The 26,744-nt window shown below is 37.2% G+C and overlaps 1 protein-coding gene across 1 annotated transcript in view; it reads right to left on the reverse strand.

Annotated features, from left to right (window-relative positions):
• The window catches only part of LOC124276730 (lethal(2) giant larvae protein homolog 1-like), a 154,143-nt gene that overhangs the window by 88,294 nt on the left and 39,105 nt on the right, over nucleotides 1-26,744 (reverse strand). Inside the window, 8 exon segments of the mRNA XM_046712371.1 lie at nucleotides 850-1,003; nucleotides 4,933-5,000; nucleotides 8,303-8,520; nucleotides 19,144-19,316; nucleotides 22,381-22,432; nucleotides 25,254-25,290; nucleotides 25,292-25,381; nucleotides 25,935-26,018. Coding sequence (XP_046568327.1) covers nucleotides 850-1,003; nucleotides 4,933-5,000; nucleotides 8,303-8,520; nucleotides 19,144-19,316; nucleotides 22,381-22,432; nucleotides 25,254-25,290; nucleotides 25,292-25,381; nucleotides 25,935-26,018 — 876 coding nt within the window.

A 26,744-nucleotide genomic window follows, 5' to 3' on the forward strand; every position in this document is an offset into this window, starting at 1 on the left:
AAAATCTGCAAATAGCAAAAGGCACCACTATCGCTTCCATGGAAACCGGAAAATAAAATGCCCAAAATCTGCAAATAGCAAAAGGCACCACTTAAGGTTCTGTTTGATATATCTACCAAGTTTTGTTGAAAAATATTGAACGGTTCTTGAGTTATGCTCGAGTCACTTTTGGGACTAAGTCTGAATCGTTTCCATGGAAACCGGGAAAAATAAAAATGCCAAAAATCTGCAAATAGCAAAAGGCACCACTTAAGGTTCTGTTTGATATATCTACCAATTTTTTGAAAAATATATCAAAGCGGTCTTTGAGTTATGATCGAAAACAAAATAATTATGGACATGCCGGTGGGATAAATATCCCACGCATATATCCATGCCGGTGGGATAAATATATATCGGAAGAAGAAAACCCAAATATGCATTTTAAGAGGATCAAAGATCACTGATCAAACGATAGCAAATTCATTTTTTCACCAAGAAAACATATCACCTGAATCCCACAACATTACAAATTCTTAGTTTCAAAACATTTTGAAGAAAGTGAGTAGAGGACATTTATTTATTTTTAATACAGCAGCCAAGTGATTCACATGGGGCTGCATTGTTAAAAAGTCTTCACATCAAACCTGGCTGACCACTATATCTGAATGAAACTATGAGTTAATGACTTTGATTAAGATAAATCGCTGTCACAGAGTCAAGACAGCCCAAGCTTGACACATATTTGTCATAAGAGCACAATAGTTAACTACCATATGTTGTGTACCATATAGTTTACAAAAACAAAGTAAGCTCTACCGATGGATGGACTAACAATTTTGACAGGTCAAGGAGAGCTAAAGCACTAACCTTCCGGAAGGGAGGCCACTCCTCTTCATCAGCACCATTTGAGTTATTTTCTGGCATGTGTGATTCAGCAAAAAGACTGACTGTGCCAAGTCTGTACAGTAATCGGAGTGTGACAGATGATGCATCCCAAAATCTCACTGTTCCATCTTCATGTCTGAATAAAAGATTATACATTTCCTTAAAGACTCGTACATTTCTAAATGGAAAATCCTCAGCATTGTTAGATGAAAACAAACATGTGAAAAACACGCACCAACAAAGTATAGTTTACATCATATTATTGAATATTGGTCAAGACTGAATACAGCCCAACAGTCAAAGTTAAGATCTGATTTTAAAACCATCATCTGACTGTAATGAGATTATCTCAATCCCTTTTGCATGTGTGTTGTGTTCATGAAGGATATCTTTTCAAACTAGGTTGTTTTTTCAAATATAATGAATTCCAGGTATCATCCCACGTCAAATGTAAAGTTTACACAATAAACAGCTTTTCCAATGGATGAAAGGATTGTCAATGTTCACCAACAAGAGAACAAACTTTTAATTCCCTTGCACAAATACAGAAGTGATTGTTTCTGATGATTGAGACCCTTTAATCATGATCCCGGCACTAAAGTGTAAGTTTGTAAAATTAAAAGCTTGACTGCATGCCTGTCCACAAATATCCTTGCTATGACCCATTGCAATGAACAAAAAGAAAATACACATCCAAACTATCAATTAATCCATGTCTAGACAGTCAAAAGCAACATGTGAATTAACCTCTGTATCTGACATCTGTGTAATCACCTTTCAATCATCTGCCAGATTGTTAATGATGACCAACACAAGGAAATGCCACAGAGTAATTAATGATTTTAACATTCACCTCATCAGCCTATCCTTGATATAAATAAATGTATTATGAAGCTGCAACCACATTACTGAGATACTACTGAACGCTCTCCTCATTTCATGAATGTATATCTTCTCTTTCCTCACCTCATGAATGAATTTGCTGTAACCAAACTTCAAAAGATGTTACTGAAGAGTAATTTCAGCATACATGTGCTCATGCTACGTCTCCTTTTGAGGAACTATTTTCTTCTGAGACACAGCTAGCAATTACAAGAAGACAAAGTCATCAATATCCCCCGCAATGGCAAAATACTCTTCATGATTATGTCTACGAGTTATGATTATGTCAAATATTTAGGTGTGTACATAGAAAAGTGGAAGGAGAGTATTGAAAGGGTTTAAAAGTTCTGCTCCAGAAAGGAGCACTATCACCAATTTCAGGCTAAGTCAAACTTGTTGCCATGGAAATGCCAAAAATATTTTATTCAGAATTCCAAAACTACCAAAAGGCACCACAACACCACCAGATCTATCTATGTGCCAAGTTTGGTGAAGACATATTGAACGGTTTTAGAGTTCAGCTCCGGAAAAGAGCACTACCACCAATTTCAGTCTAAGTCGAACTTGTTGCCATGGAAACCCCAAAAATATTTAATTCAGAATTCCAAAACTACCAAAAGGCACCAGGACACCACCAGATCCATGTATGTGCCAAGTTTGGTGAAGAAATATTGAATGGTTTTAGAGTTCTGCTCTGGAAAAGACAAATGTGCACGGACGGACGGAGTCCATTTTAATACCCCCTGCAAAACGCGTTGCGGGGGATAAAAAGGGCACATGCTACAAGGAGATCCAGTCCTTTTAGAGCAAATGCAATGACAAATTGTCACATAAGCAGGAATATGTCTGCCCACATATTGCATGCATTTTAACAGATTTTGTGACACTGCACGTGTCAAAAGAGATGGAACCATTCCTATGAGAGGTTCCAAAACCAAAGCTCAGTTGAACAAAATCTTTCAGGCTGTATCCAATGATCTATTGTCGTCAATGGACAGTGCTTCCTGGCCTGCATTAACGTTTATGGTAGTCACACCCAAGATTGACATAGTTCAATAAGTTGTTACACTATCGCTCTTTAGGGCATGTTACTAAAGTACTGTCAGAAATAGAAAACAAGTGTCATCAGAAGATGACATATCCCCCCGGCCCCCACATATTTGAAAGAACAAATCATCTGACAGTTAGTTTTAAAAATCATTTCCATGGAAATCATGAGAAATATAAATGCCAAAAATCTGTAAATAGCAAAAGGCACCATTTCAAAATTTGGCTAACATATCTGCCAAGTTCTGTTAAAAGATACTGAACACGTTTCGAGTTGTGCACCGGAAATGAAGCCCACCCCTCCCTTTTGGGAGTAAGTCCTAATCGTTTCCATGGAAACCCGGAAAAATAAAAATGCCAAAATCTGTAAATAGCAAAAGGCACCACTTGAGGTTCTGTTTGATATATATATATATACCAAGTTTTGTTGAAAAATATTGAACGGTTCTTGAGTTATGCTCCTGAAACGAAGTCCACCCCTCACTTATGGGACTAAGTCCGATTCGTTTCCATGAAAACCAGGAAAAATAAATATGCCAAAATTCTGCCAAAAAGCAATAGGCACCACTTTGGCATCTGCCTCACATATCTGCCAAGTTTTGCTGAAAGATATTGAGAAGTTTTCCAGTTGTGCTCTGGAAACGAAGCCCACCCCCTCCCTTTTGGGACTAAGCCCGAATCGTTTCCTTGGAAACCAAAAAAAAAAAGAAAAAGAAAAAATGCCAAAAATCTGCAAATAGCACCACTTAAGGATCTGTTTGATATATATACCAAGTTTTGTTGAGAAATATTGAACGTTTTTTTAGTTATGCTCCGGAAACGAAGCCCACCCCCCTTTAAGTCCAAAACGTTTCCATGGAAACCGAGAAAAATAAAAATGACAAAAATCTGTAAATAGCAAAAGGCACCACCTTAGGTTCTGTTTGATATATCTACCAATTTTTGTTGGTTGGCTTTTAAGTTATGCACTGGAAACAAAATGATTATGGACGGACTGACAGACGGATGAGGCGTCGACTATATCCCCCCGCATTACATGCAGGGGGATAAAAAACCTGTTGTTTCACATGTACAATTTATGTAGTTAATATGTGAAAGTGTGAAATATCTGTTAAACTAAGTTCGCCCTAACTAGTCTCAGTGGTAGGGAGATAGGAAACGTTACTGAGGAGAGATTAATGCAGAAATGAGCAATGCAGGTTTTTTTTCTAAGTCCAAAGCAACTTATTTGGAACATACAATGGCTCTATGCAAACTAATGTGCAATGATATTGTATTACAAAGGCCACTTACTAAATGCCCTTTTTGAAATTTGACTTAGCTTCATTATAAACGATAGTCGACGTAAAAATAATAATTTTAATACTGAAACTATTAAGGATGTTTCACTAAAAACAGGTAGGAGGGGTCATCTCAAAAGCAAAACCAGGGTGGGTTGTTGCAGAAGGTGGTTGGGTTTGGGCTGGGGGATAGAGATATCAGCTGAGATAAGAAAATCCTTAAGGGGAATTAAATTGGGGAAGTAAACAGCATGTCATAACAATTTACAAATAGTATCCAGTCCTGTCGATCTTCGGGTGGAATTTTAAGACATATAAGATGGCTGATTTTAGCTGTCCTAATGGTATCATACTCTTTTACATATCTCAACATAAACCTAATGAAAGAAAGACACTTGTGCCTGTAGGCAGCACATGCATTTCATGCCAGGCAAGTCAATGGTCCGTCATCATACCTGGCTGAGCGACCTAATTGCCATCTATAGGCTGATCTATTGTTTTCAGCAGCTGTTCGTATTTTGTCTAAGTTCCGTCAGATTTTACGAGCAAACATGCTTTTCTGGATATCTTATTACGTATCCCACCGAACGCCCAGTTAGGCCGATGTGGGTTATTTCGAGATATGCTATTTGCAGGGATACAGAGTAACAGCCTAAAAACAGTTTTTTTTCTGTTTCCAACAGTACTTTAGTGTGTCCTGTTACCAGGCATGGGTTAGGTCAATCAGTTTTCAACATTGACAAAAATAACAACCAAATATTGTGCAGTCATCTTCAATAACATGCAATTTGCATAACTGCATAAGAAGCTGTTACTTTTTTTCTAGTATGATATTCTATGCCAACTGGATGTTTACCCTGTAAGAAGCATGTCCTTTGTGGCTGGGTCTTTAGAGAGACTTTTACCTCCTTTGATAGGCCATTCCTACAAAACAAAATAGGAAATAAAATAAGGTGAAATGAGGTGAAATTGGGTTTTTACGTCGTGCTTGAGAATATTTCGCTCATATGACGACGTGCATGCGTGTATGTATGTGTGCGGCTGCTTGTACTAGCCCAGACTTAAGCTGGTTTTATAGTGCTAGCCCACTGAGATACCATGCCGCAGTGAAGCATGAATACCCCACTCAGACACATTATACTGACTCCGAGCCGACCAGTCCTTGTTGTACCCATTAATGCTGAGCGCCAAGCAGGGACCAACAAGTACCATATTTTAACGTCTTTTGGTTTGACGCGGTCGGGGATCGAACCCACAAACTTCCGCTCTCCGGGCGGACGCTCTAACCACTACACCACGGAGGCGGTCAGGAAATAAAATAAAACATATTAGAGAACAAGTTGTATATGCTAAGTTAAAGGTTGGGATGAAACCATGGAAACAGCAAGGATTTCCATTCATCTTCTGATTGGCTACTGGATGTAAAGTGTGATCTTTGCCTGTGACAGACAGGGCAGAAACTGCTGTCAGAGCCAGAAGTAGAAGCAGGACATTTACTTAAAAGAGTAAATTACTAGTTTATAGTGAATCTGGAAATGTGGACTTGATACTTGAATCCTATTAAAAGGTATAGCATTACTATCAAAACTAAGGCAGACCACTGGAAATAACTGAAACAAATCTTTTCATAAATAATACAATACAAATGAAACTATATTTCATACAACATTAAAGGAGCACTGATCCAGAGTGATTAATGCTTCTAGCCAACAGTCTAATTACGAAGCCAAGCTGCAGGCTGGTCACTACCTGCTCCCTCGACCGTGACGGACACGGGGACTGGGCTACTGTCCACCTTGGCAGATTTTCTTCACCTAAACAGCGGGACATTAGGAAGTTGGGACATTATTTGAAAATATCCCCAGTAGTTCTTGTCTGATTGTAATAAATTATCCCAGCAGTGTAAACGTTTTCAGATTTTCTAATGCCTGGATGGTATAGTGACTGATCCAATTTGATCCTATTTCTGGGTTTTTTACCTCGATATTCAATCATGTCCTGTGATAATATGATGTTTATTACCTATGCTATGATATTAAAAACACACATTTGATGTATTTGAATCCGTAAACCAAACAACTCCACTTTGCCATTGCTAGAAATATCTGAAAATTTACTTAGGTACATAGGTATATACAGTTTTTAACTAAAATACACAGCAAATGCTTATATGTATTTCTTATGCAACAATGAAGTTCCGTTTGTATCCTCAAAACAGTGTCGGCCCATAAGTTTTTTTCAGGCAATCAAAATTGCATGCAATACAGTGAGTACTACCGTACTCCCTTGCTGTAACCCTCGTTTGGTGGTAAACATACACATGTTATTTGTCATCATTCATTTGATGGTCAGTTAAAGAATCTATAAAAGGTATTATTAGTGGTAACACCACCCTGATTACCGACAAAGGTTCCCATTTGGCATTTCTTGTGTCTGGAGTAAATACTCAACATTATGAATTAAGTTTGATGTGGCAAATGTATTACATGTTATGTAATATGCGCATGGAAGTGCAGCAAGAGGAATTATCAGCTGAGTTACAAAAACAAACATCGATCAAAGGATTAACCGATAACATGCTGATTAATTGCTTTTATCTTGCACAGTGGATTTTTCAAAAGGTAGTGTTTATGTATGTAGATTTACTAATCTATGCTGAATGCACCTTGTCGTAAAGTGCCCGTGTAAAAACAACGTCCTTCCTTCCAAGGAATAACCGCCAAAACATTGCTTGATAGTTTATTATTGGCCAACTAAATTACTTTGTTAAAGAATGGTGGACATCATGCAATTAGTTGCCAGGTGTGCTATCTTGTGTGACCAATGAGACTATACACTAATGTGAAATACCTGAAACGATATAATAACTTTTTCGCAAATTAGACTATTAAAAGACACATGACATGGAGCAGGATTCTTTGTCAGCTGCAGATGAATGGCATATTGTTCCTTTATGTGGATATATTGATGGATACATTCCTCAAACAAGGTAATAGCCTGACATTGTTGCTATAACTTTAGTCTGTTTTAATATTAATATTTGCATTTTGTTTTTATTCATTTGTTGTAGCATTATACAGAATCATTTCTTTTTGCTGTGAAGTGTAATGAGACAGGCAACAATATGTAGAGTTATGGCAGCTGGTGGAGATCCAGCGTGTAGGTATGTTTACTTGTAATGGCAGCTGGAGAATATCCAGTGCATAGGTATGTTGACCTGTATGGCAGCTGGTAGCGAGCCAGCGTGTAGGTATATTTTACCTGTATGGCAGCTGGTAGTGAGCCAGCTGTATGGCAGGTATGTTTTTTACCTGTATGGCAGCTGGTAGAGAGCCAGCGCAGGTATATTTTTACCTGTATGGCAGCTGGTGGAGGGCCAGCGCAGGTATGTTTACCTGTATGGCAGCTGGTGGAGGGCCAGCATGTTTACCTGTAGGTATGTTTACCTGTATGGCAGCTGGTGGAGGGCCAGCGCCAGAGGTATGTTTAACCTGTATGTATGGCAGCTGGAGCAAGCCAGCTGTAGCTGCGTAGGTATGTTTACCTGAGCAATACCTATGACTGAAGGAGGAGGAGTTTACCTGGGCGGAGGAGTGGGATCATAAAACAATGGCGAGATGGAGCAAGAGGCAGGTCAGGTGGTGAACCCTGTAGTGTATATATAGGTACTAAAACAATGGCGAGATGGAGCAAGAGTGTCAGGTACCAGTGTATATATAGGTAAGTAAAAAACACAAAAGAAGGCAAAAATGGACAACATACAAGTCGGTGCTCCATCACAAAATTCATACCAGTTATATGTTAAATGACAAAATGACAGCAGTAAGAAAGATATTTTAAAAAGTTTCCTTTTTTTCCCATCGATCTGCAATATTACAATTAACAATAGTATCTACTGATAGGATTAAAATGATCAACCAACCCCCGTGTTTGTTACAACACTAACCTTGACCCTTTACATGAAAAGTCAATGTGTCATAAACTAGCCCGCTGTGAAAAATGAGACAACATACAATATGATATTTCTGAGATGTTCACGTTTCCCATGTTTAAAAAAGAAAGTGAAGTTAGTTCATTAGTAAAAGAAATGTTTACATGATGGTAGATGAAGCTCAACTGGACTACAATGACAAGACTGGATCAAAACATTTGCAGTGATATCTTGATGTTTGCTGAAATATTTTGAAATCAAATAAAATTCTTACTTCATTGAAAAAACTACTTACTCTCTGGGAGTACTGTTTGTTCTGTGCATGTCCTGCATCAATGATCTTCTGCCACAGTTGATTTGAAACATTGCTGACATGGTGTGAGCAAGTGATAGCCGACGAGTGGATACTTCCCAGATATGGAAGTTGGATAGTGGGCCAATCACAGGTATCAAGGTCAATAACTACAAGCTCCTCTTCTACCAAAGCAACCAGGGCATGTGGCTCATCATACTCTATAGATAAAAAGACAAAATGCAAATTAGTTCTGACAACAATACAAGATATTTTCAAAAGTTTAAGACCAGAATTCTGAGCACCATTCATCATTTAGAGAACATTTCTTGGGAACATGTTGAAACCTGAACAAAAACTGAGCAGAACAAGAGTCATCAGAAGATGACATATCCCCCTGGCCCCCACATATTTGAAAGAAAAATCATCTGACAGTTATTTAAAGTCCAATTTAATTTTTTTAAGACTAAGTCCAAATCGTTTCCATGGAAACCGGGAAAACAAAAATGCCAAAAACATGTAAATAGCAAAAGGCACCACTTCAAGATCTGACTCATAAATCTGCCAAGTTCTGTTGAAAGATATTAAACGACTTTTGAGGGTTCTGTTTGATATATCTACCAATTTTTGTTGAAAGATATGGAACGGTTTTGAGTTATGCTCTGGAAACAAAATGATTACGGACGGACGGACAGACAGACTGACGAGGCGTCGACTATACGGGGAGGGAAAGAAATAAAAATAGTCACAGTCTGTGTGAGTGCATTTCACTCAAAATCGGTATATATTTTAGACATTAAAACAGCTCAACAGCACATCATTTGTTCTCCAAGGAGGAGCAAAATTGAAATAATTGTTGCCTCAAAAAGCAGAGCTTTCAAAGTTTTAATTCTACCTACCTGTTTTTCACATTGTTTGACGAGTGTTCATTTTTTTATAAAAAAATTACTGGTCAAATGACCCAGTGCATGACTCGATTTAGCATTTATAATTTGCACTGGTCCAACCTAAACTGCAAAATGTAACCTCATATTTATAACTACCTGCACACTGTGCATGTTCATATTTTGCTGTTAAAAAACATACTTCATCAGGGAAACAGACTGATGTCCCACACTGGCTTGGAGCAAGGATTACACTGCCAGTGATTGAAAGAGTGACCATTTTTGTTCATGTCATGAAATATAAGTAATATAAAATTATCATACCAGACCCAGAATGATTTTGTTGTGATGATGCTGTAAATCAGCAATATCAAAACCAAAAGTAATAGATAATCCTATATTGAGCAGGAGGTGGACCCAGGTAATCACATAAGGTGGCACAGGGGCAAATAGGCTTCCTTTCCCTAAATCGAGCCCTGCAATAAATGAATTTTGTTGTCCAGTATGGAGCTAATTCATTGAGATTAAAATTTGGATTTTTTATTGGCATATATACTGGACAAAATAAGTTAGGGATATTGGTATTTTTATGATTGATATTTTATCAGTGTGTCAATGAATTAATAGATCATTATTCATAATTTCAAAATTTACATATATCCCTAACTATTTTTGTCCAGTATATATGTGGCAACAACAATACAGACCCTAAACGAAAGAGTGCTCAGGTTTTGGCATTATTTAATTCAAAGAAGACTGTTCTTGACATTTTTGGTTTTTTGATGGCAGAGGCAATTTTACATACTGTAGTAATAGGTAGTGGTGTTCCGATGATGGAAAAAAATTCGAAAATCAATCGAAAAAAGGATTAAAAATGATTATCGATTGTAAAAAAAATATTTTTAATTAATCAGAATTGGGTTGTTTTTGTAGAACACCCTTGAATAAGGTATACTAACCATTTAATTTGATGAATATTCATGAACAAACATGCGCTCAACAGTGTAAAGCTATGCGCATTGTAAAATTTTAACCACTTTTATTGTTTAATTACAATTCCAGGTTCTTACTTGCATGCATGCATTTCATTGCATATTAGTTATAAACAAGAGTCATCAGAAGATGACATATCCCCCCGGCCCCCACATCTTTGAAAGAACAAATCATCTGACAGTTACTTAAAGTCCAGCTTGATTTTAGACTAAGTGCAAATCGTTTCCATGGAAATCATGAAAAAAATAAATGACAAAAATCTGCAAATAGCAAAAGGCACCACTTTGGGATCTGCCTCACATATCTGCCAAGTTTTGCTGAAAGATATTAAGAAGTTTTAGCGTTGTGCTCCGGAAACAAAACCCATCCCTTCCTTTTGAGACTAAGTTCGAATCATTTCCATGGAAACCGAGAAAATAATAAATCACAAATATCTGCAAATAGCAAAAGGCATCACTTCAATATCTGCCTCACATATCTGCCAAGTTTTGCTGAAAGATATAGAGAGGTTTTTGAGTTGTGCCCGAAATGAAGCCCACCCTCACTTTTAGGATTAAGTCCGAATCGTTTCCATGGAAACCGGAAAAATAAAAATGCCAAAAATCTGCAAATAGCAAAAGGCACAACTTTAGGATCTGTTTGATATATCTATCAAGTTTTGTTGAAAAATATTATACGGTTTTTGAGTTGTGCTCCGGAAACGAAAGCAATCCTTACTTTTTGAGACTAAGTCCAAAATGTTTCCATGGAAACTGGGAAAAATAAAAATGCCAAAAATCTGCAAATAGCAAAAGGCACCACTTAAGGTTCTGTTTCATACATCTACCAAGTTTTGTTGAAAAATATTGAACGGTTCTTGAGTTATGCTCTGGAAACGAAGCCCACCCTTCTTTAAGACTAAGTCCAAAACGATTCCATGGAAACCGAGAAAAATAAAAATTACAATTATCTTTAAATAGCAAAAGGCACCACCTTAGGTTATTTTTGACATATCTACCAATTTTGGTTAAAAAATATCGAACGGTCTTTGAGTTATGGTCCGGAAACAAAATGATTACGGACGGACGGACGGACGGACAGACGGACGACTATATCCCACCGCATTATATGCCGGTGGGATAAAAAGCATTAATTAGACAAAAACTGGGGGAAAACCCTTAAAATTGGTGCTTACATTAAAAATGTATATTTTTCGATTATAATCGATAATCGTTCACCACAAGTCCTCTGATAATCGATAGTGGATTTGGTTTTCGATTCCCAACACTAGTAATAGGAGCATATCACTATCAGACACTTCAGCACACAGCAAAAATCCTTGAAAGTTCAGTAGGCTAATTTCATATTATGTGATTGTTCCCGAAACCCAGGAAAAGATACTAAGGTAAGATAATTTCTCTTTACTTTAATTTTAACAGAATATGAGGCCTGTTGACTTTCATCAGAGATCATATAATTTATTACATGTATATGGTCTCTGTTTTCATCAAATGATAAATATACTGTTACCGCAACAGCATAAATGACACTAGTGTTATGAGAGAGTGTTTTTTGTAATTTGTAATATCACATGGATTAAGTGACAGTTATTATGGGTCACAATGTATAAAGTTTTGAGTGTGGGTTTTGGCTCACATCTTGCATCATATGTGTTCTGTGGCATCTTTTTTGATAGCACTTCAGAGTTGTCTCCCTTGGCAATCTTGTTTGTTTACCGCTTTCATCATGCCGTGTGTTCCACAAGATTTCGATAACATTCTGAGCGAATAATGATGCTCCTAGCTTTGCTAGAATGCTTGAGAACTGTGTAAGAGCTATATAAAAGGCTGGTTGTTGCATTGTGCAACACATGACTTATCGTATCACTGGAGTTATACACATCTGTCTGCAATCGTAAAGTAATTCAACATTCAAGACTGACAGTGCTTGCCTATTCATCTACTGTCACTGTAAGCAACCTTCAATCAGTATATCTGCTCTCACTGAAAATGTCAAGACTCTGGAGAGTTAATATTTTATATTTGTGACTCAATGTCATTGTTCTAAAAATCTGTATTGCCATTCATTGTAGCTTGCTCATTGTTTGTTCAATATATTATTGAATATTTTATACTTCTCTGTGTTCTATTTTGCTGGTTCAAAGGGGACTTTTTTGTCACGGCAAATTATTAACCGTAAGACTAGTTATTTGTGATTGAAAATAATTCACAAAACAAAGAGATACTGTTGAAAACAAAAATAGCTCATCACCCATCTGTATTTGATTTATTTTTTAGCAAGATATTGTATAGAAACAAAATACACAAAATATTACGAAACATCTATCCATGTATTTTATGGTATCGTTGTATTAAATAATTATGTAAAATTGTTGATTTTAAACATCACTGAAAGACAGTAATAGAAAATTGGTTATTTACACTTTGCTAATGCATTCATAGATCCTTAGTGTCTTTACCAATGACAATTTGGGAGAGAAAAATTTATATTATTTATGTTTGCCTTGTCATTAACCTCTGTATTTTTGAAATTATTAGGATATTTTTGGATAATAATGTTAATTTTTCTATCTAGCATTAATGTGTCAAATATTGTTTCAGTTGTACATTATTTAATGACACACTGACTGTTTGAAATCACCCACCCTCTTTACAACGACTTATGCTCAAATTAATTCAGCAGGCTAAAGGTTAAGTAAATTATAAAGTTGCATGATGATATAATGTGTTGATTAGGAAATTTATAGTCTTTAATACCATAAACTAAAGCTATAATTACCATTATATCTTATCATAACACATATCCTGTCACAAAAATCACAAAGACTCCACTCTCACTGCAACAAAGTTACCTACCAGTGGAGGTGTTGACTATATTCCCCGGCATTATATGGCGCAGGGATAATAGTAACTTTCAATATAAATTTCACAAGAAGACAAAGTCATCAATATCCCCCGCAATGGCAAAATACTCTTCATGATTATGTCTACGAGTTATGATTATGTCAGATATTTAGGTGTGTATATAGAAAAGTGGAAGGAGAGTATTGAAAGGTTTTTAAAGTTCTGCTCCAGAAAGGAGCACTATCACCAATTTCAGTCTAAGTCAAACTTGTTGCCATGGAAATGCCAAAAATATTTTATTCAGAATTCCAAAACTACCAAAAGGCATCAGTACACCACCAGACAAATCTATGTGCCAAGTTTGGTGAAGAAATAGTGAATGGTTTTAGAGTTCAGCTCCGGAAAAGTGTACTACCACCAATTTCAGGCTAAGTCAAAACTTGTTGCCACGGAAACGCCAAAAATATTTTATTCAAAATTCCAAAACTACCAAAAGGCACCAGAACACCACCAGATCTATCTATGTGCCAAGTTTGGTGAAGAAATAGTGAACAGTTTTAGAGTTCTGCTCCGAAAAAGAGCACTATCACTAATTTCATTCTAAGTCGAACTTGTTGCCATGGAAATGCCAAAAATATTTTATTCAGAATTCCAAAACTACCAAAAGGCACCAGTACACCACCAGATCTATGTATGTGCCAAGTTTGGTGAAGAAATAGTGAACAGTTTTAGAGAACAGTTTTTTCCGGAAAAGACAAATGTGCATGGACTGACTGAGGTTAGTTCTACGCCGCTTTTAGCAATATTCCAGCAACATCAATGCGGGGACACCAGAAATGGGCTTCACACATTGTACCATTTTAACCCGGTCTTCGGTGGACGAGCCAACGCTTTAACCACTAGGCTAGAGGAAGGAAGGAAGGACGCGATGGAAGGAAGGACGGACGATGGACGGAGTCCATTTTAATACCCCCCGCAATACACGTTGCGGGGGATAATAAAATATTTTGAGATAACAATGGAAATTACTGATTATTAATATATCAATATTTTGTGGAAGAATAACACTGGCTAATCTTCATGGACCAAACATGGATGGTCCTGAATTCTTTTAAGTTATGTCCCATAAAATAAAGAACTTTATGATCTTTACATACTAGCAGGTGATTGGAACCTTGTTCTTGATCCTCAGAAAGATACATATAATTATTTATATGTCAATCTATTTATAGATAACATGCTCTGCAACTTGCACACCTGTTTGTGTTCATGGCTTCCATAAAATCATGGGTATTTTTAACAACCCTTCCCTGTCTGAGTCATCAGAAGATGACATATCCCTCAATGAAAAGATGTAATACCAATCGCTTTGAAGCCCTCACAAGAATATTTATTAAAACAAGAAAGAACAAATCATCTGACAGTTACTTAAAGTCCAGCTTGATTTTAGACTAAGTGCAAATCGTTTCCATGGAAATCATGAAAAAAATAAATGACAAAAATCTGCAAATAGCAAAAGGCACCACTTTGGGATCTGCCTCACATATCTGCCAAGTTTTGCTGAAAGATATAGAGAGGTTTTTGAGTTGTGCTCCGGAAACGAAGCCCACCCCTCCCTTTTGGGATTAAGTCCGAATCGTTTCCATGGAAACCGGGAAAAATAAAAATGCCAAAAATCTGCAAATAGCAAAAGGCACAACTTTAGGATCTGTTTGATATATCTATCAAGTTTTGTTGAAAAATATTATACGGTTTTTGAGTTATGCTCTGGAAACGAAAGCAATCCTTACTTTTTGAGACTAAGTCCAAAATGTTTCCATGGAAACCAAGAAAAATAAAAATGACAAAAATCTGTGAAATGCAAAAGGCACCACTTAAGGTTCTGTTTGATACATCTACCAAGTTTTGTTGAAAAATATTGAACGGTTCTTGAGTTATGCTCCGAAACGCTTCCCACCCTCACTTTTGGGACTAAATCCAAAACGTTTCCATGGAAACTGGGAAAAATAAAATGCCAAAAATCGGCAAATAGCAAAAGGCACCACTTAAGGTTCTGTTTGATATATCTACCAAGTCTTGTTGAAAAATATTGAACGGTTCTTGAGTTATGCTCCGGAAACGAAGCCCACCCCTCACTTTTGGGACTAAGTCCGAATCGTTTCCATGGAAACCGGGAAAAATAAAAATGACAAAAATCTGCATTATATGCCGGTGGGATAAAAATAAATAAATTCAGTTACCCTTCCCCTGTCTGAATGTTTTTGGGTGGTAGGATAATAGGCCCACTCAGACAAAAAGCCCCCAGACAAAACACCCCTAGGCTAAATGCCCCAATGACAAAACCTTCAGGGGTAGGAAACAAGAGTCATCAGAAGATGACATATCCCCCCGGCCCCCACATCTTTGAAAGAACAAATCATCTGACAGTTACTTAAAGTCCAGCTTGATTTTAGACTAAGTGCAAATCGTTTCCATGGAAATCATGAAAAAAATAAATGACAAAAATCTGCAAATAGCAAAAGGCACCACTTTGGGATCTGCCTCACATATCTGCCAAGTTTTGCTGAAAGATATTAAGAAGTTTTCGAGCAGTTCGAAACAAAACCTACCCCTCCCTTTTGAGACTAAGTCCAAATTGTTTCCATGGAAACTGAGAAAATAATAAATCACAAATATCTGCAAATAGCAAAAGGCACCACTTTGGCATCTGCCTCACATATCTGCCAAGTTTTGCTGAAAGATATTCAGAAGTTTTCCAGTTGTGTTCCGGAAACGAAACCCATCCCTTCCTTTTTGAGACTAAGTCCGAATCATTTCCATGGAAACCGAGAAAATAATAAATCACAAATATCTGCAAATAGCAAAAGGCACCACTTTGGGATCTGCCTCACATATCTGCCAAGTTTTGCTGAAAGATATAGAGAGTTTTTTGAGTTGTGCTCCGGAAACGAAGCCTACCCCTCACTTTTGGGATTAAGTCCGAATCGCTTCCATGGAAACCGGAAAAATAAAATGCCAAAAATCTGCAAATAGCAAAAGGCACAACTTTAGGATCTGTTTGATATATCTACCAAGTTTTGTTGAAAAATATTATACGGTTTTTGAGTTGTGCTCCGGAAACGAAAGCAATCCTTACTTTTTGAGAGTAAGTCCAAAATGTTTCCATGGAAACTGGGAAAAATAAAAATGCCAAAAATCTGCAAATAGCAAAAGGCACCACTTAAGGTTCTGTTTCATACATCTACCAAGTTTTGTAGAAAAATATTGAACGGTTCTTGAGTTATGCTCCGGAAACGAAGCCCACCCCTCACTTTTGGGATTAAGTCCGAATCGTTTCCATGGAAACCGAGAAAAATAAAAATACCAAAAATCTGCAAATAGCAAAAGGCACCACTTAAGGTTCTGTTTGATATATCTACCAAGTCTTGTTGAAAAATATTAAACGGTTCTTGAGTTATGCCCGAAACGGCTCCACCCCTCACTTTTGGGACTAAGTCCTAATCGCTTCCATGGAAACCGGAAAAATAAAATGCCAAAAATCTGCAAATAGCAAAAGGCACAACTTTAGGATCTGTTTGATATATCTACCAAGTTTTGTTGAAAAATATTGAATGGTTCTTGAGTTATGCTCCGGAAACGAAAGCAATCCTTACTTTTTGAGACTAAGTCCAAAATGTTTCCATGGAAACCGGGAAAAATAAAAATGACAAAAATCTGCAAATACCAAAAGGCACCACTCATGGTTCTGTTTGATATATCTACCAACTTTTGTTGAAAAATATTGAACGGTTCTTGAGTTATGCTCCGGAAACGAAGCCCACCCTTCTTTAAGACTAAGTCCAAAACGTTTCCATGGAAACCGAGAAAAATAAAAATGACAATTATCTGTAAATAGCAAAAGGCACCACCTTAGGTTATGTTTGACATATCTACCAATTTTGGTTAAAAAATATCGAACGGTCTTTGAGTTATGGTCCGGAAACAAAATGATTACGGACGGACAGACGGATGGACGAGGCGACGACTATATCCCACCGCATTATATGCCGGTGGGATAAAAAGGCCCTCAATGAAAAGATGTAATAGAATACCAACCAATCGTTTTGAAGCAAATGAATTTATTCTCACAAGAATATATTATTAAAACAAGAGTCATCAGAAGATGACATATCCCCCCGGCCCCCACATCTTTGAAAGAACAAATCATCTGACATTTACTTAAAGTCCAGCTTGATTTTAGACTAAGTGCAAATCGTTTCCATGGAAATCATGAAAAAAATAAATGACAAAAATCTGCTAATAGCAAAAGGCACCACTTTGGGATCTGCCTCACATATCTGCCAAGTTTTGCTGAAAGATATTAAGAAGTTTTCGAGTTGTGCTCCGGAAACGAAGCCCACCCCTCACTTTTGGGATTAAGTCTGAATTGTTTCCATGGAAACCGGGAAAAATAAAAATGCCAAAAATCTGCAAATAGCAAAAGGCACAACTTTAGGATCTGTTTGATATATCTATCAAGTTTTGTTGAAAAATATTATACGGTTTTTGAGTTGTGCTCCGGAAACGAAAGCAATCCTTACTTTTTGAGACTAAGTCCAAAATGTTTCCATGGAAACCAAGAAAAATAAAAATGCCAAAAATCGGCAAACAGCAAAAGGCACCACTTAAGGTTCTGTTTCATACATCTACCAAGTTTTGTTGAAAAATATTGAACGGTTCTTGAGTTATGCTCTGGAAACAAAGCCCACCCCTCACTTTTGGGACTAAGTCCGAATCGTTTCCATGGAAACCGGGAAAAATAAAAATGCCAAAAATCTGTGAAATGCAAAAGGCACCACTTTAGGATCTGTTTGATATATCTACCAAGTTTTGTTGAAAAATATTGAATGGTTCTTGAGTTATGCTCCGGAAACGAAGCCCACCCTTCTTTAAGACTAAGTCCAAAACGTTTCCATGGAAACCGAGAAAAATAAAAATGACAATTATCTGTAAATAGCAAAAGGCACCACCTTAGGTTATTTTTGACATATCTACCAATTTTGGTTAAAAAATATCAAACGGTCTTTGAGTTATGGTCCGGAAACAAAATGATTACGGACGGACGGACTGGAGGCGACGACTATATCCCACCGCATTATATGCCGGTGGGATAAAAATAATATAATATAAATTTTAACATTTTTAACATTTTAAAGTGTCTCTGTAACAACATTTAAAAGACCATCTAATAAACACCATGCTCACTGCCCTGTCCAATAAAATCAAACATAGGAGCAAGTGACCAATTTAAGCCAATTCTCTGAAACAACATTTAGCAGGCTTCATTCCATTGTTAAAATAACAACATCGTCACTGAGGGGCCTGGGTGCATATGGTTTTCACATATGCTGCTTACCTGTAACAACTGTCAGCAGTGGGTGGAATTGCTTAGAAAACATCATGTTATCACCTGTCAACTCAAGATCAACACAAAGGGTGTTTTATCCTTTTTTGTCATGGGGGTATTTTGCCTAGGGTTTTTTTTTGTCCGAGGGCTTTTTGTCTGAGTGGGCCTATTGTCTGCCAACCATATATTTGACACATCCATGCCTTGCCTGACAACAAAAAAAACATGCTTCACACTCTCATCAGCTCACTGATTCGATTTTACATTGGACATGTAACTCATTTTCCTCAGCCATGTCCAATCTAACAACTGAACTATAAGTGGAATCAAGATATGTATAACTTTCCTCTTTAACATTGTCACAAATGACAGGTTATTAAGTACCACAAGCAAAATGCATCACTTGAGCAATTAAATTTGTATGGCAGTGATGCCACTGTCATCATCCAGTGGTTCCTCACTAATGTCAAAAATGAAGACGAGAGCTAGAGGGTGGGGCTTATTCGCCAGAACTGGATGGGTCTTTTGTGAAATGACTTTTTACGAATCATGGCACCGATGACATATGTATCAATGTGTAATAACATTGGAGATTTATTAAACAGTGATATCTTGAATGGGCGAATAATAAAATACTGTACACAATTAAATATCAACATCAAAACAGACTGGCTTTTCAAGGAGGTCAATGTATCAATGTTCATTCTCATTTAGAAAAGGCAAAGTCCCAATGCTTACCTGTTCTGTCATCTGTGGCATCACATTGGTCTGCACGAGACATAACAATAAAATCCACAACTCTTGAGGTGAAATCGAACACAACATGGTTTTCTCCTTGCATGACACTGAGAGTATGGCGGTCTCCATAACTGGCACGGGGCATGCCACCAGCAAAGATGATGAAAGGGTCTCTGCAACATGCATTTCATTGCAATGACATAAATTACTGTCATTAATAAGAGATACTTCATTACAGTAGCATTACCCAAAGGTTGTTATCTGAAAGCTTTACCTTTCCTGTGCAGAAACTGGTTTAACAATGAGAAATTATGCCATAGCGAAAACTAAAACATCAGAAAATATCCCTTCTGCCTGGCACAATTCAAAAATCAAGTTTGGCTACTTATAGCCCACTTTTGGTTCACAGACCCTGAATACCTTCAGTTCAGTGAAGAATACAATAATGCTGTGCAGTATTTATCACTATCCCAAACAATCAAAAGGTACCTGTTGACCAGTAGGCTGTTTTATATGACATGCTTCATCAAGAAATATTCAATAGTCTTGGAGTTTTATTTCAGAATAAGCCCTACATTCCTTTTCATGTCCAACTATCACTATGAAAACTACAAGGTTTATTTAAAAAAAAAAAAAATTCTTAATAATCAAAAGTCACCAGAGAATGCACAATGCTTTTCAGAAAGTAGTCAAATGCAATATGTTGTATCTGGGGGAGGGAGGGAGAGGGAGAGAGGGAGAGAGGGAGAGGGAAAGCGGGAGAGGGAGAGAGAAGGGAGGAGGAGAAACATCAACAAGAGTCATCAGAAGATGACATATCCCCCCGGCCCCCATATCTTTGAAAGAACAAATCATCTGACAGTTACTTAAAGTCCAGCTTGATTTTAGACTAAGTGCAAATCGTTTCCATGGAAACCTTGAAAAAAAATAAATGACAAAAATCTGCAAATAGCAAAAGGCACCACTTTGGGATCTGCCTCACATATCTGCCAAGTTTTGCTGAAAGATATTAAGAAGTTTTCGGCTTGTGTTCGAAACAAAACCTACCCTCCCTTTTGAGACTAAGTCCAAATTGTTTTCATGGAAACTGAGAAAATAATAAATCAAATATCTGCAATAGCAAAGGCACCACTTTTTGGCATCTGCAACATATATCTGCCAAGTTTTGCTGAAAGATATTAAGGCCAGTTGTGTTCGAAACACTTTCCTTTTGGACATCTGCCTGAAATAGCAAAGGCATATCTGCCAAGTTTTGCTTGAAAGATATTAAGAAGTTTTCCAGTTGTGTTCCTCGAAACCTAAAACCCATCCCTTCCTTTTGAGACTAAGTCCTAATCATTTCCATGGAAACCGAGAAAATAATAAATCACAAATATCTGCAAATAGCAAAAGGCACCACTTCAAGATCTGCCTCTCACATATCTGCCAAGTTTTGCTGAAATATATAGAGAGGTTTTTGAGTTGTGCTCCGAAACGAAGCCCACCCCTCACTTTTGGGATTAAGTCCGGAATCGCTTCCATGGAAACCGAAAAAATAAAATGCCAAAAATCTGCAAATAGCAAAAGGCACAACTTTAGGATCTGTTTGATATATCTACCAAGTTTTGTTGAAAAATATTATACGGTTTTTGAGTTGTGTTCGAAACGAAAGCAATCCTTACTTTTTGAGACTAAGTCCAAAATGTTTCCATGGAAACCAAGAAAAATAAAATGCCAAAATCTTATGCAAATAGCAAAAGGCACCACTTAAGGTTCTGTTTCATACATCTACCAAGTTTTGTTGAAAATATTAAACGGTTCTTGAGCTTGCCCGAAACGCCCACCCTACACTTTTGGGATTTAAGTCCGAATCGCTTCCATGGAAACCGGAAAAAATAAAATGCCAAAAATCTGCAAATAGCAAAAGGCACAACTTTAGGGATCTGTTTGATATATCTACCAAGTTTTGTTGAAAAATATTATACGGTTTTTGAGTTGTGCTCCGAAACGGAAAGCAACTCCTTACTTTGAGACTAAGTCCAAAATGTTTCCATGGAAACCAAGAAAAATAAAATGCCAAAAATCTGCAAATAGCAAAAGGCACCACTTAAGGTTCTGTTTCATACATCTACCAAGTTTTGTTGAAAAATATTAAACGGTTCTGAGTTATGCTCCGGAAACGGCACCCTCACTTTTGGGACTAAGTCCCAATTGTTTCCATGGAAACCGGAAAATAAAACGCCAAAAATCTGTAAATAGCAAAAGGCACAACTTTCGGATCTAGTTTGATATATCTACCAAGTTTTGTTGATTCTTGAGTTATGTTCGAAAACTAAGCCCAATTTACCTCACTTTTGGGACTAGTCCTAATTGTTTCCATGGAAACCGGAAAAATAAAAATGCCAAAAATCTGTAAATAGCAAAAGGCACAACTTTCGATCTGTTTGATATATCTACCAAGTTTTGTTGAAAAATATTGAATGGTTCTTGAGTTATGCTCCGAAACGAAAAGCAATCCTTTACTTTTTGAGACTAAGTCCAAAATGTTTCCATGGAAACCGAAAAATAAAATGACAAAATCTGCAAATACCAAAAGGCACCCCTCATGGTTCTGTTTGATATATCTACCAACTTTTGTTGAAAAATATTGAACGGTTCTTGAGTTATGTCTCGAAACGGCCCACCCCTCACTTTTTGGGACTAAGTCCTAATTGTTTCCATGGAAACCGGAAAAATAAAATGCAAAAATCTGTAAATAGCAAAAGGCACAACTTTCGGATCTGTTTGATATATCTACCAAGTTTTGTTGAAAAAATATTGAATGGTTCTTGAGTTATGTCTCGAAACGGCTCCACCCTTCTTTAAGACTAAGTCCAAAACGCTTCCATGGAAACCGAAAAAATAAAAATGACAATTATCTGTAAATAGCAAAAGGCACCACCTTAGGTTATTTTTGACATATCTACCAATTTTGGTTAAAAAATATCGAACGGTCTTTGAGTTATGGTCCGGAAACAAAATGATTACGGACGGACGGACGGACGGACGGACGGACAGACGGACAGACGGACGAGGCGACGACTATATCCCACCGCATAATATGCCGGTGGGATAAAAATGGGCTTCACACATTGTACCCATGTGGGGAATCGAACCCGGGTCTTCGGTGTGACAAGCGAACGCTTTAACCACTAGGCTACCCTACAGCCCCACCAACTTAGCAGAAATACCTGGAGGCACATTGTGTCAAGAACTTACGACTTTGCTGTTTTCCACTGAAGTCTGTTGATGGCTTTGCATGGAAATGGACCTGAAATCATAATTAGGCAAATCAACCAAATGTACTTTAGGAATAGTAGGCATGTCTTGCAATACTCTAAAAAATAGTGTCGCAGCCCAGAAGCTTACCTGAGCAATAGTGTGATTTTAGGCTGTTGTGTGGAAGTGTTACTCATTGTGATACAATGTTCCATGTGTAATACATTAAACCTGTTGACATTCAGTAGTGAATAGTGGAGTGTTCCATATTTAGATACTGCAGACAGAGTTCTTGAATGTACTGCAACCCTCCCCTGATGCAGTGAACATAAAAGCAAGATCTGGCAGCTTTCTCTTTCTAAAAAGGGAGCTAACTTTTGCCTTTCACCTCACATGACATCTGTGGTTACTGAAGTTGAATTACTGTTGCTGGCAGGTGAATATTACCATAAGTGTCTTTATTGTACTATATTACCTCTGAATTTGTTCTGCCACCAAATTTTGTACTGCCACAGTGATACCTCTCTATTGATTTGTGATCTTAGTTATTTTATTAGAATACAAATGTTAATTACAGCAGATTCATTGTTGATGGTTGGTTTCAAATCTAATTCTTTTACGGACTGACTACCAGTTAACTTGTTAGTTTCAACCTGGGAACGAACACATAAGAGATAAAATTCAACAGATTATGGGTCCCCCATTGGATTTACACCATCCCTCTGGCTACAGGCAATTATGAGGAAATTAAGCCTTCTTCAGTTCAAAGATTCAATATGAACTGGAGGTACCAACAGCCAACATGTCTACAAATGAGACATTAATGACTACCACCCCAAACACGCTGTCATCCTTCTACCACACTACCGACTTGGAAATTAAGAAGATTCTTAAACAAAGTCCAACAAAATCGTGCTCTTCTGATCAGATTCCGACTTGGCTGCTGAAACTGTGCATCAGTCATATCACACCAGTACTCACCAAGATCATCAATCAATCAATGTCAACAGGCATATTCCCGAAATCTCTCAAAGAAGCACTAGTCACACCTCTACTAAAGAAAGCGAGTCTGGATGCTGATGTTTTACGGAACTACCGTCCAGTCTCTAAGGGACCGTTCATAATTTATGGCTAGGGGGTGATGATGATTTTTATGGAGAAGCATGTACAATGTGAATGACCCCCCCCCCTAAAATGTATGTACAAAGTAAGTGACCCCCCTGCATGCCATGTACAAAGTCAATGACCCCCCCCCTTCCATATTTTTAAAGCATAATTGTTAAATATTTTTATGTACAAAATTGCTGACCCCCCCTAGAAACGTGTACAAAATTGATTACCCCCCTACCTCCCAGAACAAATGGGTGTCCCCACCTCTTAAAATAAAAAAGACAAAAATCTGCAAATAGCAAAAGGCACCACTTAAGGTTCTGTTTGATATATCTACCAAATTTTGTTGAAAAATATTGAACGGTTCTTGAGTTATGCCCCGGGAAACGAAGCCAACCCCTCACTCTTGAGACAGTCCAAATTCGTTTCCATGGAAACCGAGAAAATAATAATCACAAAAGTCTGTAAATAGCAAAAGGCACCACTTTGGGATCTGCCTCACATATCTGCCAAGTTTTGCTGAAAGATATTAAGAAGTTTTCGAGTTGTGCTCCGGAAACGCAGCCCACCCCTCCCTTTTGAGACTAAATTCGATTTGTTTCCATGGAAACCGGGAAAAATAAAAATGCAAAAATCTGCAAATAGCAAAAGGCACCTTTTAAGGTTCTGTTTGATATATCTACCAAGTCTTGTTGAAAAATATTGAGCGGTTTTTGAGTTATTCTCCAGAAACTAAGCCTACCCCTCTTTAAGACTAAGACCAAAACGTTTCCATGGAAACCGAGAAAAATAAAAATGACAATAATCTGTAAATAGCAAAAGGCACCACCTTAGGTTATGTTTGACATATCTACCAATTTTTGGTGAAAAATATCGAACGGTCTTTGAGTTATGATCCGGAAACAAAATGCTTAAGGACAGATGGACGGACAGACGGACGAGGCGACGACTATATCCCCCCGCATTATATGCCGTGGGGATAAAAATATGATGCAGCAAAGCTCAATCTTCTACACTGGAAACTGACAATGCAATTACAAAGGATAATCTTGGAGGACAAAAAGACAGCCATTCACAAAACAAGCAGAGCATCTTGGGGAATTCATAAATCATGACTTGTTTGTGATTTAGGGCAAGCCCAATTTGCGAGTTAGGATGGGACAAAATGAGCAATTTTTTATTATTTTCATGGATACTGAAGATGGAGAGAAAATAGCATGCATTGTAGATAAATAGTAATAATGTACATGTTGAAAACTTGGCAACTGTTACAAATAGAAAACACTTTCTACTTATTCACAAGTCATGAATAAATTACTTACAAAGTGACCTTGACATATGGCATGACTTAGGATAAGAATTTGTAAATGAGCGTTTTCACTGTTTTTCAATTAATCCAAAACCTTAAACTGTTTCACCTTGATCTGATATGAAGGTTGATGAGACTGAGGCACCATCCTGGAGATCATGTTTGCGATCTTTTCAATTTCTAAGCAATACTTGAATACTGATTTGTTGTTTATCTACTTCTAGACTTGCTTAAGAATCTCAAGTTGGACTGTGTCACAACTGTCAACTGTTGTAACCAGCAATAATTGCTGTATCAAGAAAATATGTAAACAATCTAAAAACACCAATGCCTCAGCTGGAATTTGTTGTTTATCATCCAAATTTGACACAGTCAAGGAAGAGTGTGTGGTGGACCTATTTTAAACTAGGAACTTAATATCTTGTGAAAAAGGCATGCACATTATAAGAATTACCATAAGGTGTAGTAGCTGGTTCTTTTGGTTTTTTCTGAGTCAGATGTGCTCCAGGTAATGAAACTACCATCTTGATGAGCACTCATGAATTCATCACCATTTCTGTTCCAGGAAAGACATTCGAGTTGCTGAAAACACAAGTTGAAAAAGATAATTTGAGAATAGTGTGCTGAACAATATAATAGTTTAATACTACTTGTATCACAATCAGAAATTATCTGATCATACTAATGTTACCAACATACCTCTTTGGTGAGGGCATGTGAACCTAAAGAACAAGCTAAATAAAATAAAGACATAAATATTGCACATGAACATCAATCAAGCACCACCCACTTTATCTTATGAAACTGCAATAACACTACACTTTGTTGTAGTTTTTAAAACCAAATTCCACGCATTATAATGGTACCTGTAATTACTCTGACTAAATCTAAACTGAAATTTGGTAGTAATTTACATGCAAGCAGAGGAATACACTAAAGCATCAATACCAATAATGCTGAGAAGCATTTTTGGTGATGTGACTAAATGTCACAGTTCTCAAATAATGATTGTAACATACAGGTAACATACAGCATATCGCCGTGTACAAGACTAGTTTTTCATACCTAGAATTTGAGTGACTTGAAGCAAGATAAGCTAAGATTGCCAGCATGCTATCATCTTCATCTTCCCTACCTGTGTTGCGTTGTATGTCTTGTCAGCATTGCTCTCCTTGTTGTCCCACAACACAATTAGTCCACGATTGTAGCCAATAAGAAACTGTAAAATAAGTAAACTGTAAAATTCTAAGATACCAAAGTGCATATAAGACATAACTTTACCTTTATCTGAAACCAGACCAAGACTCCTTACCTCAAGTTGACATTTAGTGGAAACTAAAGACATCAGTATGGTAATGACCTCACTTCAAGTCTTACTTGGGTCGTTAAAAAGTACTTTTGTCATGCCCATTTCCTCAAAGTACAACCAATGATGTACTTTATCTAAAAATGACTTCCAGAGCCTGATCTTAATCAAAAACATCTTAAGATCAAACAAGAACACAGTCTTCAATATCCCCCGCAATGGTATAATACTCTTCATGAATATGTCAACTAGTTATGACTATATCAAATGTATGGATTGATGTACCTTAGTAATGTTGATACTGGAAATATAGTGGTACTGTTGATTTATGTAACTAGGGTCTTGGATACCCACAATGTTGAAGGAGAGTATTGAAAGGCTTTTCAGTTCAGCTCCAGAAAGGAGCACTAACATCAATTTCAGTCAAAGTTAAATTTGTTGCCATAGAAATGCAAAAACATTTCATTCAGAAATCCAAAACTACCAAACGGCATGAATTCACAATCAGACCTATCTAATACAAGACAAATCTATTGGATAACAACTTCTTGATTTATTTTTCACGTTTCTGGGCTGGTTCTTTCCCCTTCTTCAGGTGGATAATGGTGATAGTGAACAGTACAATATATATATAGATGT

Source organism: Haliotis rubra, unplaced genomic scaffold (assembly GCF_003918875.1).
Source record: "Haliotis rubra isolate DU_JTF1 unplaced genomic scaffold, ASM391887v1 Scf212, whole genome shotgun sequence".
In the NCBI taxonomy this organism is placed as follows: Eukaryota; Metazoa; Mollusca; class Gastropoda; order Lepetellida; family Haliotidae; genus Haliotis; species Haliotis rubra.